At 51.9% G+C, this 12,313-nt stretch overlaps 1 protein-coding gene across 4 annotated transcripts in view; it reads right to left on the reverse strand.

The window, feature by feature from the left end:
• The window catches only part of CHD4 (chromodomain helicase DNA binding protein 4), an 84,675-nt gene that overhangs the window by 44,522 nt on the left and 27,840 nt on the right, over positions 1–12,313 (reverse strand). For all 4 annotated transcript variants that reach the window (XM_089664331.1, XM_089664329.1, XM_089664330.1 and 1 more), the window contains exons 3-4: positions 4,491–4,609; positions 2,798–2,986 (exon numbers count right to left, since the gene is read on the reverse strand). In XM_089664331.1, the coding sequence (XP_089520457.1) occupies positions 2,798–2,986; positions 4,491–4,609 (308 nt within the window). The remainder of the gene's footprint in view (positions 1–2,797; positions 2,987–4,490; positions 4,610–12,313) is intronic.

A 12,313-nucleotide genomic window follows, 5' to 3' on the forward strand; every position in this document is an offset into this window, starting at 1 on the left:
CCGCTCCCCCCGGACCCCGCATTCACTGTACCCGCTCCCCCCGGACCCCGCATTCACTGTACCCGCTCCCCCCGGACCCCGCATTCACTGTACCCGCTCCCCCCGGACCCCGCATTCACTGTATCCGCTCTCCCCGGACCCCGCATTCACTATACCCGGTCACCCAGGACCTCGCATTCACTATATCCGGTCACCCAGGACCTCGCATTCACTATATCCGGTCACCCCGGACCCCGCATTCACTATATCCGGTCACCCCGGACCCCGCATTCACTATATCCGGTCACCCCGGACCCCGCATTCACTATATCCGGTCACCCCGGACCCCGCATTCACTATATCCGGTCACCCCGGACCCCGCATTCACTATATCCGGTCACCCCGGACCCCGCATTCACTATATCCGGTCACCCCGGACCCCGCATTCACTATATCCGGTCACCCCGGACCCCGCATTCACTATATCCGGTCACCCCGGACCCCGCATTCACTATATCCGGTCACCCCGGACCCCGCATTCACTATATCCGGTCACCCCGGACCCCGCATTCACTATATCCGCTCTCCTCGGACCCTGCATTCACTATATCCGCTCTCCTCGGACCCTGCATTCACTATATCCGGTCACCCCGGACCCCGCATTCACTATATCCGGTCACCCCGGACCCCGCATTCACTATATCCGGTCACCCCGGACCCCGCATTCACTATATCCGCTCTCCTCGGACCCCGCATTCACTATATCCGCTCTCCCCGGACCCCGCATTCACTATATCCGCTCTCCCCAGACCCCGCATTCACTATATCCGCTCTCCCCGGACCCCGCATTCACTATATCCGCTCTCCCCGGACCCCGCATTCACTATATCCGCTCTCCCCGAACCCCGCATTCACTAAATCCGCTCTCCCCAGACCCCGGGGTGGCCAGACCAACATGTCAGAGAAGGCAACTTATCAATTGACTAGAAAACAGACTTCACTCTGCTCATTTTTTTTTTTTTTTTTATCAGGACAATACCCACAAAATGACCCACAAAAGAGCTTTATTTCGAAAGTCTTGTCAAACCAGCACTGGAACAGATCAGCCAGTGAGCAATCAAATATTGTGGGCTACTCCTAATGCAATGGAAGATACAGTTCCAATATGGGTTAACCCCTTCCGCCCACCATGGCGTCACCAAAAAAACAAAAAAAAAAAAAAACAGTTGTGAATGCCTGGGAGGGGGGAGGAAGGGAGAGGATTGGTGATCATGCAACCACTGATTGGCTGTCACAGTGGTCGCATGATTGGGAGCTGGTCCCACTGGTTATCGACCATTAACCCGGACCAAGAGTCATCTTTGTCAGCTCAGTTTCTGTACTGGCACTATGCATGCTCTCAGAATAGAAATAAATGGCCAACCAGCGATGCCTTAGTGTGCCATGTGGGTGTTAAAGCCCACCCTAAGGGATTTACTGGAGCACTCAAAATCTGATGCAGCTGTGCATGGTGGCCAAATCAGCTTATTTAAAACCCACTTCCCATCCGACCCATGTATATAAACGGCCGGATGGGAGCACTGCAGGAGCGGGTGGCAGTTTATAAATGTCCTGCCTGCTCCCCGCCTGTGCGTGCTCCCTGGGAGCGGGCGGCACCGTGATCCGGAGGACACAGTGGAACACCGATTGCTGTACGGGACCTCAGTGTGAGGTCCCAATCATGTGATCACTGATTAGCCAATCAGTGATCACATGAATAGTAAGCAAGATGTCACTTCTGACATTGGGATCATTCACAGATTTCACGGGTAGTAAGCAGAGGTCACATGGTACAAGGCTATTCACAACTGCCCTGTACCATGTGACAAGCTGTGACCAATCACAGCTCTCACAGTATTTCTCAATGGCTGCAAGAATGCAGCCAGAGAGAAGGAGAAATGATTGCTTTTACAGCCTTTATGGGTGTAAAAGCAAACCGTGTAAAAAAAAAAAAAAAAAAAAAATCAAATCTTCACCACCCCCCCACAAGTAGTACAGGTGACACTGTACTGCTAGGGTGACAGCATGTTAAAAGAAAAAAACACATAAAAAAAATAAAAATGTAAATTTTTTTGAAAAATAATAATTTTTGGCTAAACTAATTTGGGTTATTTTTTTTTTACTTAAAAGATAGACGAATACATTTTGGCCAAGATTTATGACGAAAGATTTATTTGCAAAATTTTATAAGAAAAAAACAAATTTTCAAAATGTTTGGACTTTCATTTATAGAGCAAAAAATTAAAAATCCCGGTGGTGAGTAAATGCCACCAAAATAAAGTTATCAGTCTCAAAAAATGCTAAAAAAACCCATATGGGTACAGTGTTGCATGACCGCGCAATTGTCATTCAAAGCGTGATAGCGCTGAAAGCTGAAAATTGGTCTGGACAGGATGGGGGTGAAAGTGTCCGGACTTGAATTGGTTAAGGTTTGCCAATAAATCCTGGAAGCCGACTGGTTTCTATGCAGAGTTGCACCAGGATTTGCACCCTCCGGTTATGGGTGTAAAAGCAAACCGTGTATTAAAAAAAAAAAAAAAAAAAAAAAAAATCAAATCTTCACCACCCCCCCACAAGTAGTACAGGTGACACTGTACTGCTAGGGTGACAGGACTATAACCGGAGGGTGGATTTGCACCCTCCGGTTATAGTAAATGAACGTCAGATGTTATGCAGGTAGCAACAGGTTAATATCTGAGCTGATGCATAAACCATGTACCCTCTGCAAATAAAGGAATAAAAAAAAAAAAACTGTTCTGTACTCTCTGGCCCCACTGACCTTGGAATCATCATCGTCGTCTTCCTCCTCTTCACGTGGTTTCACCTTCGGTTTCTTCTCTTTCTTCTGAGTTAGCTTCTTTTTCTTCTTCTTTCCAGGGGTGTAATCGCTGCCTTCACTGTCTGAGCGGACAGGTCCCAGATCATCATCCCCAAAATCATTTCCTTCCCCTGAGCTGTCGTCCACATCCTGCAAAAAGATTATGGTGTCGCTCATTCCACACTTAACATAAATCCATCGTATGCCCAAATTAAGGCTCTTGGAACACATGGTGCACATGATCTGGTGTGCGTGGCAGAACTGCTTCTCTCTGCATACAAGTCAACAGGAATGGGCAAGTAGCTCAGGATAGACTGCAGGTCAAAGTCCCTGTCAAGGAACCCAGAAGCATCTCAAACCGATCTCCAAAGCAAACTGAATGTACCGTATTTTTTGCTCCATAAAGAACCCCCCCCCCCCAAAAAAAAATAGGGGAAAAGGTCTGTGTCTCTTAAGGAGCGAATATGGAGCAGCCGGTCCAGTATTCCCGCCACGTTAGAATACTGGGCCGGCCGCTTGGCTCTACTGTGCAGAACCACCTTCTCGGTCCTACCTGTTCCTCAGTCCAGAGGTGTCCTGCTTTCACTGGCCGTCTTCTCTCTTTGGCGTCGGCATTCAGTGTGGGCTCCCAGCTGTGACGGCTTGCGGCTTCACAGCTGGGTGCCCACTGCATATATGCGAGAAGCACCCCCCCTCCCCCAAGCAGGTCTGCAGCCTCTGGTCATCTCCTGTATAGTGTTTGTGTGTCCCTCGGTCCAGCGGTGTCCTCACCATGGCTGGTTTCACTGGCCGTCTTCTCTCCCTTGCGCCGTCATCTTCAATGTGGGTACCCGGCTGTGACACCTTGCAACTTCACAGTCGGGTGCCCACTGCGCATGTGCAAGAAGCGTTGCGGTTTGTGAATGGCCCCGTACTCGGAGACCTGTCACGTGTCCCACAAGACAACGGGGAGGACAACTCCGTGGAAGTGGGAGCAAGTACCTGCCAAGTTCAGGTAAACATCCACCCACCCCTCCCGTGTCCGCAGCCTCTGGTCATCCCCTGCACCGTGTCCGCAGCCTCTGGTCATCCCCTGCACCGTGTCCGCAGCCTCTGGTCATCTCCCGCACCGTGTCCGCAGCCTCTGGTCATCTCCCGCACCGTGTCCGCAGTCTCTGGTCATCTCCCGCACCGTGTCCGCAGTCTCTGGTCATCTCCCGCACCGTGTCCGCAGTCTCTGGTCATCTCCCGCACCGTGTCCGCAGTCTCTGGTCATCTCCCGCACAGTGTCCGCAGTCTCTGGTCATCTCCCGCACAGTGTCCGCAGTCTCTGGTCATCTCCCGCACAGTGTCCGCAGTCTCTGGTCATCTCCTGCACAGTGTCCGCAGTCTCTGGTCATCTCCTGCACAGTGTCCGCAGTCTCTGGTCATCTCCTGCACCGTCTCCGCAGTCCATTGGTTCAGAATTTTTTTTTCCTCTTGTTTTCCTCCCCTAAAATTTAGGTGCGTGTCTTATGGAGCAAAAAATAGGGTACATTGTATTTGTCCACCTACACACGCCCTTACTCTGTAACCCCATGACACATCCCAACTGCTACCTGGCTTCCACTTTGCCCACCTCTGCCCTGAGAGCAGCGTGCCACCTACCTTGTATACAGTTCAATTAGATGCTTACCTCCTTTTTCTGACGCTTTCCTTTGGGGGCTTTGGATTCCCGTGCCTTTTTGGGTTTTTTCTTTTTCTTTACCTTCGGTGTTTCGACTTCCGAGAGATCATCATCCAAATCATCCTCATCTGCAAGAGAAGGATGAAGATCAATTGACTTGTGTGGAAAATTGCAGCAATGGCTAACCAGTCAATAACCAAATCTGATACATCTATGTATTTGATACAAGGAATACACATCACCACCCCGGTCAAAACCCAGTTTCTGGAATGCGTTCACTCCAGGGGGTGTGCCAAAGTTTGGCAGTCAGGCCTTCTAGAACCAAAAGAACAACCAATGCAAGACAAGTATTAACCACCAAGGTTGGCTGAAGGCCATCACACTTTCTTGCAGTCTAGGTCAGTCTGCAGCCCCTCCGATCTGTCAGGGAAAAGTTACTCATATCCTGGACTATAGAAATTTGTGTCAAAAGTAAAAGGACGGCTCTGCTTCAGATAAACATACCCAAAAGACAAACATTGCTCTACGTACAGATTTGAATTCTTAAAGTGGAGCTCCACCCAAAAGGGGAAGTTCCACTTTAAGCCTTTGTTCCCCGCTCCCTATTAAAGATTAGCACCTTTGGGGAGCGGGGGGCAGCAGGTACCCGCTCCCACTTTCGCTGCGATCGCCTAGGCAATCGGAAGTTGTCCTCCTCCCCTCTCTGTAGTCTTCTGGGACATGGACAGGTCCCAGAGGACTACAGGCCATTCACAAAGCGCAGTGCTTCCCACGCATGCTCAGTGGGTACAGACCAATCAGGGGCGGACTGACCATTTGGGCACTGCCCGAAGGCCTGGGGTCAGTAGGAGGCCCCATGAGATGCCCTTGGTACCTTCCTTTCATAGGCTTTTTTGGGTGTGGTTTGAGTGTGGGCGATAAAACAGGAGCCCCAGGATCCCCTATTGCCCGGGGGTCCCATGAGTTGTCAGTCAGCCCCTGAGACCAATATAAATGAATGCTGAATGAAGATATGCAGCGTGCAAAGTATTCTATTTGTAATGGGACGGGAAGTGGGTAATGCAGAGAGGGAAAGTTAAAGAAAAAAAAAACAAAAACAAACAAAAAAAAAAAAACCTCTGCACACCTTCATACCATCCTGCATGTGATGAAGCTTTAGGAGCAGCATATCACAGGGAGAAGGAATGTGTAGCAGGACACGGTAGGAGGGGTAGGTGGGGGGTGTTAAACACATTACTCAACCACCAGATCATTTCTATGTTAGAAGGGAGGGGGGGGGGAGGGGGTGGGGCAAGACGCATACTGTGAAGGCAGTTCTATGCGCACACAAATTAGATGACCAAGAAGCAATCTGTTCCTCTCCTCCATTTTAGAACCACAAGTCTCAGCAAGCTGCCAACCAACAAGGTCCACCTCCCATTCTGCCACTTAAATAAAAAAATTAAAAAGAGCAGCACATAATTAACAGACATTGGAGGGGGGGGACCGGTCAGGACGCATCCCTTGTGCACAGACCCGCTGCAGCCATTTTGTTCCTACGCTTGGCTGAGCAGAGATGCGCTGACCTGGCAGGGGTGGGCACGTCAGCACAGCCGGCCAAGCGCTGCCATTTCTAGGACACAAAGGAGGTCCCTCGCTGCTCGCAGACGCACGCAGCGGCCATAGGCACTAGAAGACAATCCCCCTATTCAGGTCACAGCCTAAGTATGGCTGCTCTTTATTCCAAGGTTAGGAAGAGATTCATTCGGCCGGAGACTCCCTATTGTCTGAAGCTGATCGCCGCTCAGGACTCGGATTAAAGCGAGTGGCGGCCCCGCGTGCTGCCTGGACTACTTGCTGCATAATCCGTCTGACAGACATTTCAGAGGCCGCTGAGACCTCAGGGATGCACAATCACAATGATGGCGGACAGCAGAGGGACAGTCAGTGTAGTCCATCCTCGCCGCCTGTCATGTACACAACATTCCTGCCCATTACAATGGACATTCCGCTTTCTAACGGTTCAGTTGTTGAAGATGAACAACTAAAACCAACATAAAGGAATCAGACATAGAAAGTCTCATGAACAGTATATGGAGTACGACGAGCTGAAACAGGCAGCAGGAAAGCATTGCTGGGAATGTAAAGGGGAACTCCAGCAAAAAGGACATTTTAGTTATAGGTGAAGCCTGAGGTCATCCTCTAGTACAGAGGTCACCAGACTGCGTATGAGGGCCGCATCATGTGTACTACAAAAAAGCTGGGTTTGGGGGGGCCTCCCTACATCAGGAAGATTCCCCCACGCCTTACATCACGGTCTCAATTCAGGGTGCCCCCCATTACATCAGGGTGTCCATCAGGGAGGCCCCCCCCCCATCCTTACATCATGGTTCCCACTCAGGGCACATAAGGGGGGCACCCTGATGCGGAAGCATGGACACCCTCTTTGGAGACCATGAGGTAAGGGAAAGGGGGGGGGGGGCGCCTTACCTCATGGTCTCCAATGAGGGTGTCCATGCTCCCGTATCAGGGTGCCCCCCTTATAGCACATTGTCTCCACTTCCACATCAGGGTGCCCCCCTTACACCACGGTGCCACTCCTTACACCCTGGTGCCCATTTAGGGTGCCCCCCCACCTTGCACCCTGGTGAACAGAGTGCCCCCCCCCCTTACATCACAGTGCCCATTCAGGGTGTACCTGCTTTCACATCAGGGTGCCCATCCAGACGCCCCCATTTCCACATCACGGTGCCCCTGATTCCACATCATGGTGCCCCCCCTTACATCACAGTGCCCATTCAGGCACCCCCGCTTCCACATCAGGGTGCCCATTCAGGCACCCCCCACTTCCACATCAGGGTGCCCCCCCTTTACATCACAGTGCCCATTCAGGGTGTACCCGCTTCCACATCAGGGTGCCTATTCTGGCACCCCCATTTCCACATCACGGTGCTCCCCCTTACATCACAGTGCCCATTCAGGGCGTACCCGCTTCCACATCAGAGTACCCCCCCCCCCCCCCTTACATCATGGTTCCCATGTACAGTGCCCCCCTTACGACCCACATGTTTTGCCATCGTTGACAGAATCTCGCCGATTCTGCCTGCGATTCTTAAGCCCCCCCCAAGTGTGAACAGGCCCCCATACAGTAGGTTTGCAGACCTGGAACTTCAAGCTCAGAACTCTATGACCCTTTAAAGCTGAAGTCCACCAGACTTAGAAATCCTCCCCTGCACTATGTCTGCGAGGATTAACCAATCATTTCCGGAACACACACAGAATGCAGATGGCAGCAGAATTAGGCCAAGTCAGAATTTCACAGGAATTGTACTTTCATGACCTACCCCATTTTAGGCCAAGACATCACTGGGTCTCTGTGCTTCTCTATGCAATGCAGGCATCTCCTGGCTGATGGGAGGGGCTGTATATAGCTTCCTGAAAACATCACAGCACCCTGCACCAGTACTCCTCTCAAGAGCCCTCAGTCCTGATATAAGCAGTGGGAGGAGTTCTGCAAATAGCAAAATGCCTTGATGGCCACGCATTGGTTTGAAGGAGTGGGTGCTCGTAGGCAGACCATCGCCGTGCCGACCACCCGAGACAACGCCCACATGTGATGCTGAGCCTCCATGATTGGAAGAACTGAAATCCAGTGAATGAAGAGGGTGGGCCAGGGATGATCAGGCTGGGGAGGAAAGTGCTAGATGATGCTGGACGTCCTCCAGCTAGGAAAAGAGCGAGGCTATGACTTGCTGCAGCTTCTAATGCACATTGTGAGAAGCTCCCAGTGTGCGGTGAAATCAGAGCAAGCCATTTCAGTCCACCTGTACAAGACAGAAGGGGGAGGCTGGAGGTCACTTAAGACATTGAGCTCCAATGGTGATATTCAGCCAATCGGCAGTGGACAAGTGATGCTGTAAGGTCCAGACACATGGTGTCATTGGTAGCTATAGTGATGGCTCGGCCGCCACCGGGCCCAGGCGCATGGTGTCATTGGTAGCTATAGTGATGGCTCGGCCTCCACAGGGCCCAGGCGCATGGTGTCATTGGTAGCTATAGTGATGGCTCGGCCGCCACCGGGCCCAGACGCATGGTGTCATTGGTAGCTATAGTGATGGCTCGGCCGCCACCATGACACACGATTCTGATAAGGGTAGGTGAAACAAAGTACGCTACTTCCAGACCTCCTCCACTGCCTGCCCTCTGCCGCTCAGATCTCTGATGTATAGGGGGTGCCTGGCGCCTGTGTGATGTGGGAGGGGCGCCTGTGTGATGTGGGAGGGGCGCCTGTGTGATGTGGGAGGGGCGGCTGGGGACTGATATTTGCAGGGGGATCTTGGAGGGGTGTGCCTATTGTGATGGGGACCTCCTCTGATGTAAAGGGGTGTCTGATGTAATGGGCAGGGACCTCAGATGTGAAGGGGTCATGGTATAATGTGGGGGAACCTCAGATGCAAAGGGGTTGTAGTATAATGTGGGGGAACCTCAGATGCGAACGGGTCGTGATAATATGGGGGGGGGGGACCTCAGATGTGAAGGGGTCATGGTATAATGTGGGGGAACCTCAGATGCGAAGGGGTCGTGGTATAATATGGGGGGAACCTCAGATGCGAACGGGTCGTGATATAATATGGGGGGGAACCTCAGATGCGAAGGGGTCGTGGTATAATATGGGGGGGGGAGCCTCAGATGCGAAGGGATCGTGGTATACTGTGGGGGAACCTCAGATGCGAAGGGATCATGGTATACTGTGGGGGAACCTCAGATGCGAAGGGATCGTGGTATACTGTGGGGGAACCTCAGATGCGAAGGGGTCGTGGTATAATATGGGGGGGAACCTCAGATGCGAAGGGATCGTGGTATAATATGGGGGGGAACCTCAGATGCGAAGGGATCGTGGTATAATATGGGGGGGAACCTCAGATGCGAAGGGATCGTGGTATAATATGGGGGGGAACCTCAGATGCGAAGGGATCGTGGTATAATATGGGGGGAACCTCAGATGCGAAGGGATCGTGGTATAATATGGGGGGGAACCTCAGATGCGAAGGGATCGTGGTATAATATGGGGGGGAACCTCAGATGCGAAGGGATCGTGGTATAATATGGGGGGGAACCTCAGATGCGAAGGGATCGTGGTATACTGTGGGGGAACCTCAGATGCGAAGGGGTTGTGGTATAATATGGGGGGAACCTCAGATGCGAAGAGGTTGTAGTATAAAGTTGGGGAACCTCAGATGCGAAGTGGTCGTGGTATAATATGGGGGGAACCTCAGATGCGAAGGGGTCGTGGTTTACTGTGGGGGAACCTCAGATGCGAAGAGGTTGTAGTATAAAGTGGGGGAACCTCAGATGTAAAAGGTCAAAATGAAATAGGGGGGAACCTCTGATGTAAGGGGTCGTAGTGTAATTTAGAGGGGAGGTGCCTGGTGTGATTTGGGGGGGACCTCTGATGTGAAGGGGTCATAGACTAATGTGGGGGGCCCTCTGATGTGAAGGGCTGCCTGGTGTAATGTGGGGGGGGGGGCACGCTCTGATGTGAAGGGAAGATTGATGTGATTTGAGGGGAACCTCTGATGTAAGGGGTCGTAGTGCAATTTAGAGGGGAGGTGCCTGGTGTGATTTGGGGGGGACCTCTGATGTAAGGGGTCGTAGTGCAATTTAGAGGGGAGGTGCCTGGTGTGATTTGGGGGGGACCTCTGATATGAAGGGGTCATAGTATAATGTGGGGGGCCCTCTGATGTGAAAAGATGCCTGGTGTAATGTGGGGGGAACACGCTTCGATGTGAAGGGAAGATTGATGTGATTTGGGGGGACCTCTGATGTGAAGGGGTCATAGTATGTGGGGGGTGCTCTGATGTAAAGGGGTGCCTGGTGTAATGTGGGGGGGGGGGGGGGGGGGAACACGCACTGATGTGAAGGGAAGATTGATGTGATTTGGGGGGAACCTCTGATGTAAGGGGTCATAGTGCAATTTAGAGGGGAGGTGCCTGGTGTGATTTGGGGGGGGGGGACCTCTGATATGAAGGGGTCATAGTATAATGTGGGGGGCCCTCTGATGTGAAGGGGTGCCTGGTGTAATGTGGGGGGAACACGCTCCGATGTGAAGGGAAGATTGATGTGATTTGGGGGGGGGACCTCTGATGTGAAGGGGTCATAGTATGTCAGGGGCCCTCTGATGTGAAGGGGTGCCTGGTGTAATGTGGGGGGGGGGGGGGAACACGCTCCAATGTGAAGGGAAGATTGATGTGATTGGGGGGGGCCCTCTGATGTGAAGATTGATGTGATTGGGGGGGGCCCTCTGATGTGAAGATTGATGTGATTGGGGGGGCCCTCTGATGTGAAGATTGATGTGATTGGGGGGGGCCCTCTGATGTGAAGATTGATGTGATTGGGGGGGGCCCTCTGATGTGAAGATTGATGTGATTGGGGGGGGCCCTCTGATGTGAAGATTGATGTGATTGGGGGGGGCCCTCTGATGTGAAGATTGATGTGATTGGGGGGGCCCTCTGATGTGAAGCAGTGCCTGGTGTGATAGGGTGACTGATGTGAAGCAGTGCCTGGTGTGATGGGGTGACTGATGTGAAGCAGTGCCTGGTGTGATGGGGTGACTGATGTGAAGCAGTGCCTGGTGTGATGGGGTGACTGATGTGAAGCAGTGCCTGGTGTGATGGGGTGACTGATGTGAAGCAGTGCCTGGTGTGATGGGGTGACTGACGTGAAGAGTGGCTTCCAGAATGACGTTCTTGCCATCCGGCACCTCTGCATGGTCTCAGGCATTGTTCCAGGTTCAGGTTTCCTATTGATAATTATATTTTAGACCGGGGGGGGGGCCTCAAGATTTCGCACATTTTAAGGGTCCCCCAACCGGAAAAAGGTTGAAAACTGATCTAGACAATGCAGTGTAACCATCTCCGTCTCAGTAACTGGGGATGAGCCCCCCCATGATGCTGAAGTATCAGCTGCAGTATTGTAGCAGTAACAATATTCCAATGATAAGCAATCAGTTGCCTCCATGTCTTCTCACAGCGAGCACCAGAATGGTCTGAACTGGGTGGAGATGGATGGCGTCACGCTGCAGGCTCATTATCATTCTAGGTGACTATGGTGAGTCGGCCATGTGACAGCCCTCAGGTCACTGTGCAGTACATGGCTAAGAGAACAAAAGCCCAGAGCGGCAGCTCATGGATGGGGGGGGGGGGAGGGGGGAGCACAGGAGGAGGAAGGTGACGGGTATGGACATGTACAAGGAAAAAATAAATAAATAATAGGGAGATTGAACGCATTTTTCTAATGAAGGATCAGCCATGGAGGGAGGAGGATGGGATCAGACGAAGGCCCCGACACGCAGCAGATGCAGATGTGAAAAGCACATGCTGGGAGGAGGTGGGGGCTTTCCTTGTCCGACAACCCCCCTCCCGCCCACACTGCACACGCAGCTCTGCAAGGGGGAGGCTAAGCTTTTGTTTCTTTAGGACAGGACAGTTAATGGCTGCTTTACTTTTCCACATTGACAAGATGGCAGCATCCCAAACAGATTGGCTGCAGCTGTACCTGGAGGCAGCCAGACTCCGGAGACCAGAGCACCTCGTACCTCTTCCTGCAGCTGACTGCACACAACCCAACCAGGACCGAGGGAAGGAAATGACTATTATATAGAAGAAGAATAAAAGATTACAGAGCACGTTCTCCTCCAGGGTGTATAGAGAATGATCATCTCAAATTACTTCGATTTCAAACCCCATAGACGATGCACTGGCCATACAGGCAAAGCCAGCTATTACATGCATAGATTTCACTCAACACACAGGCTGAACTAGAGAAAGCCAGGAGATTCCTGTTTAACATGGATG

Source organism: Staurois parvus, unplaced genomic scaffold (assembly GCF_062004578.1).
Source record: "Staurois parvus isolate SC_StPar_1 unplaced genomic scaffold, SC_StPar_1.0 ptg001885l, whole genome shotgun sequence".
Lineage (NCBI taxonomy): Eukaryota > Metazoa > Chordata > Amphibia > Anura > Ranidae > Staurois > Staurois parvus.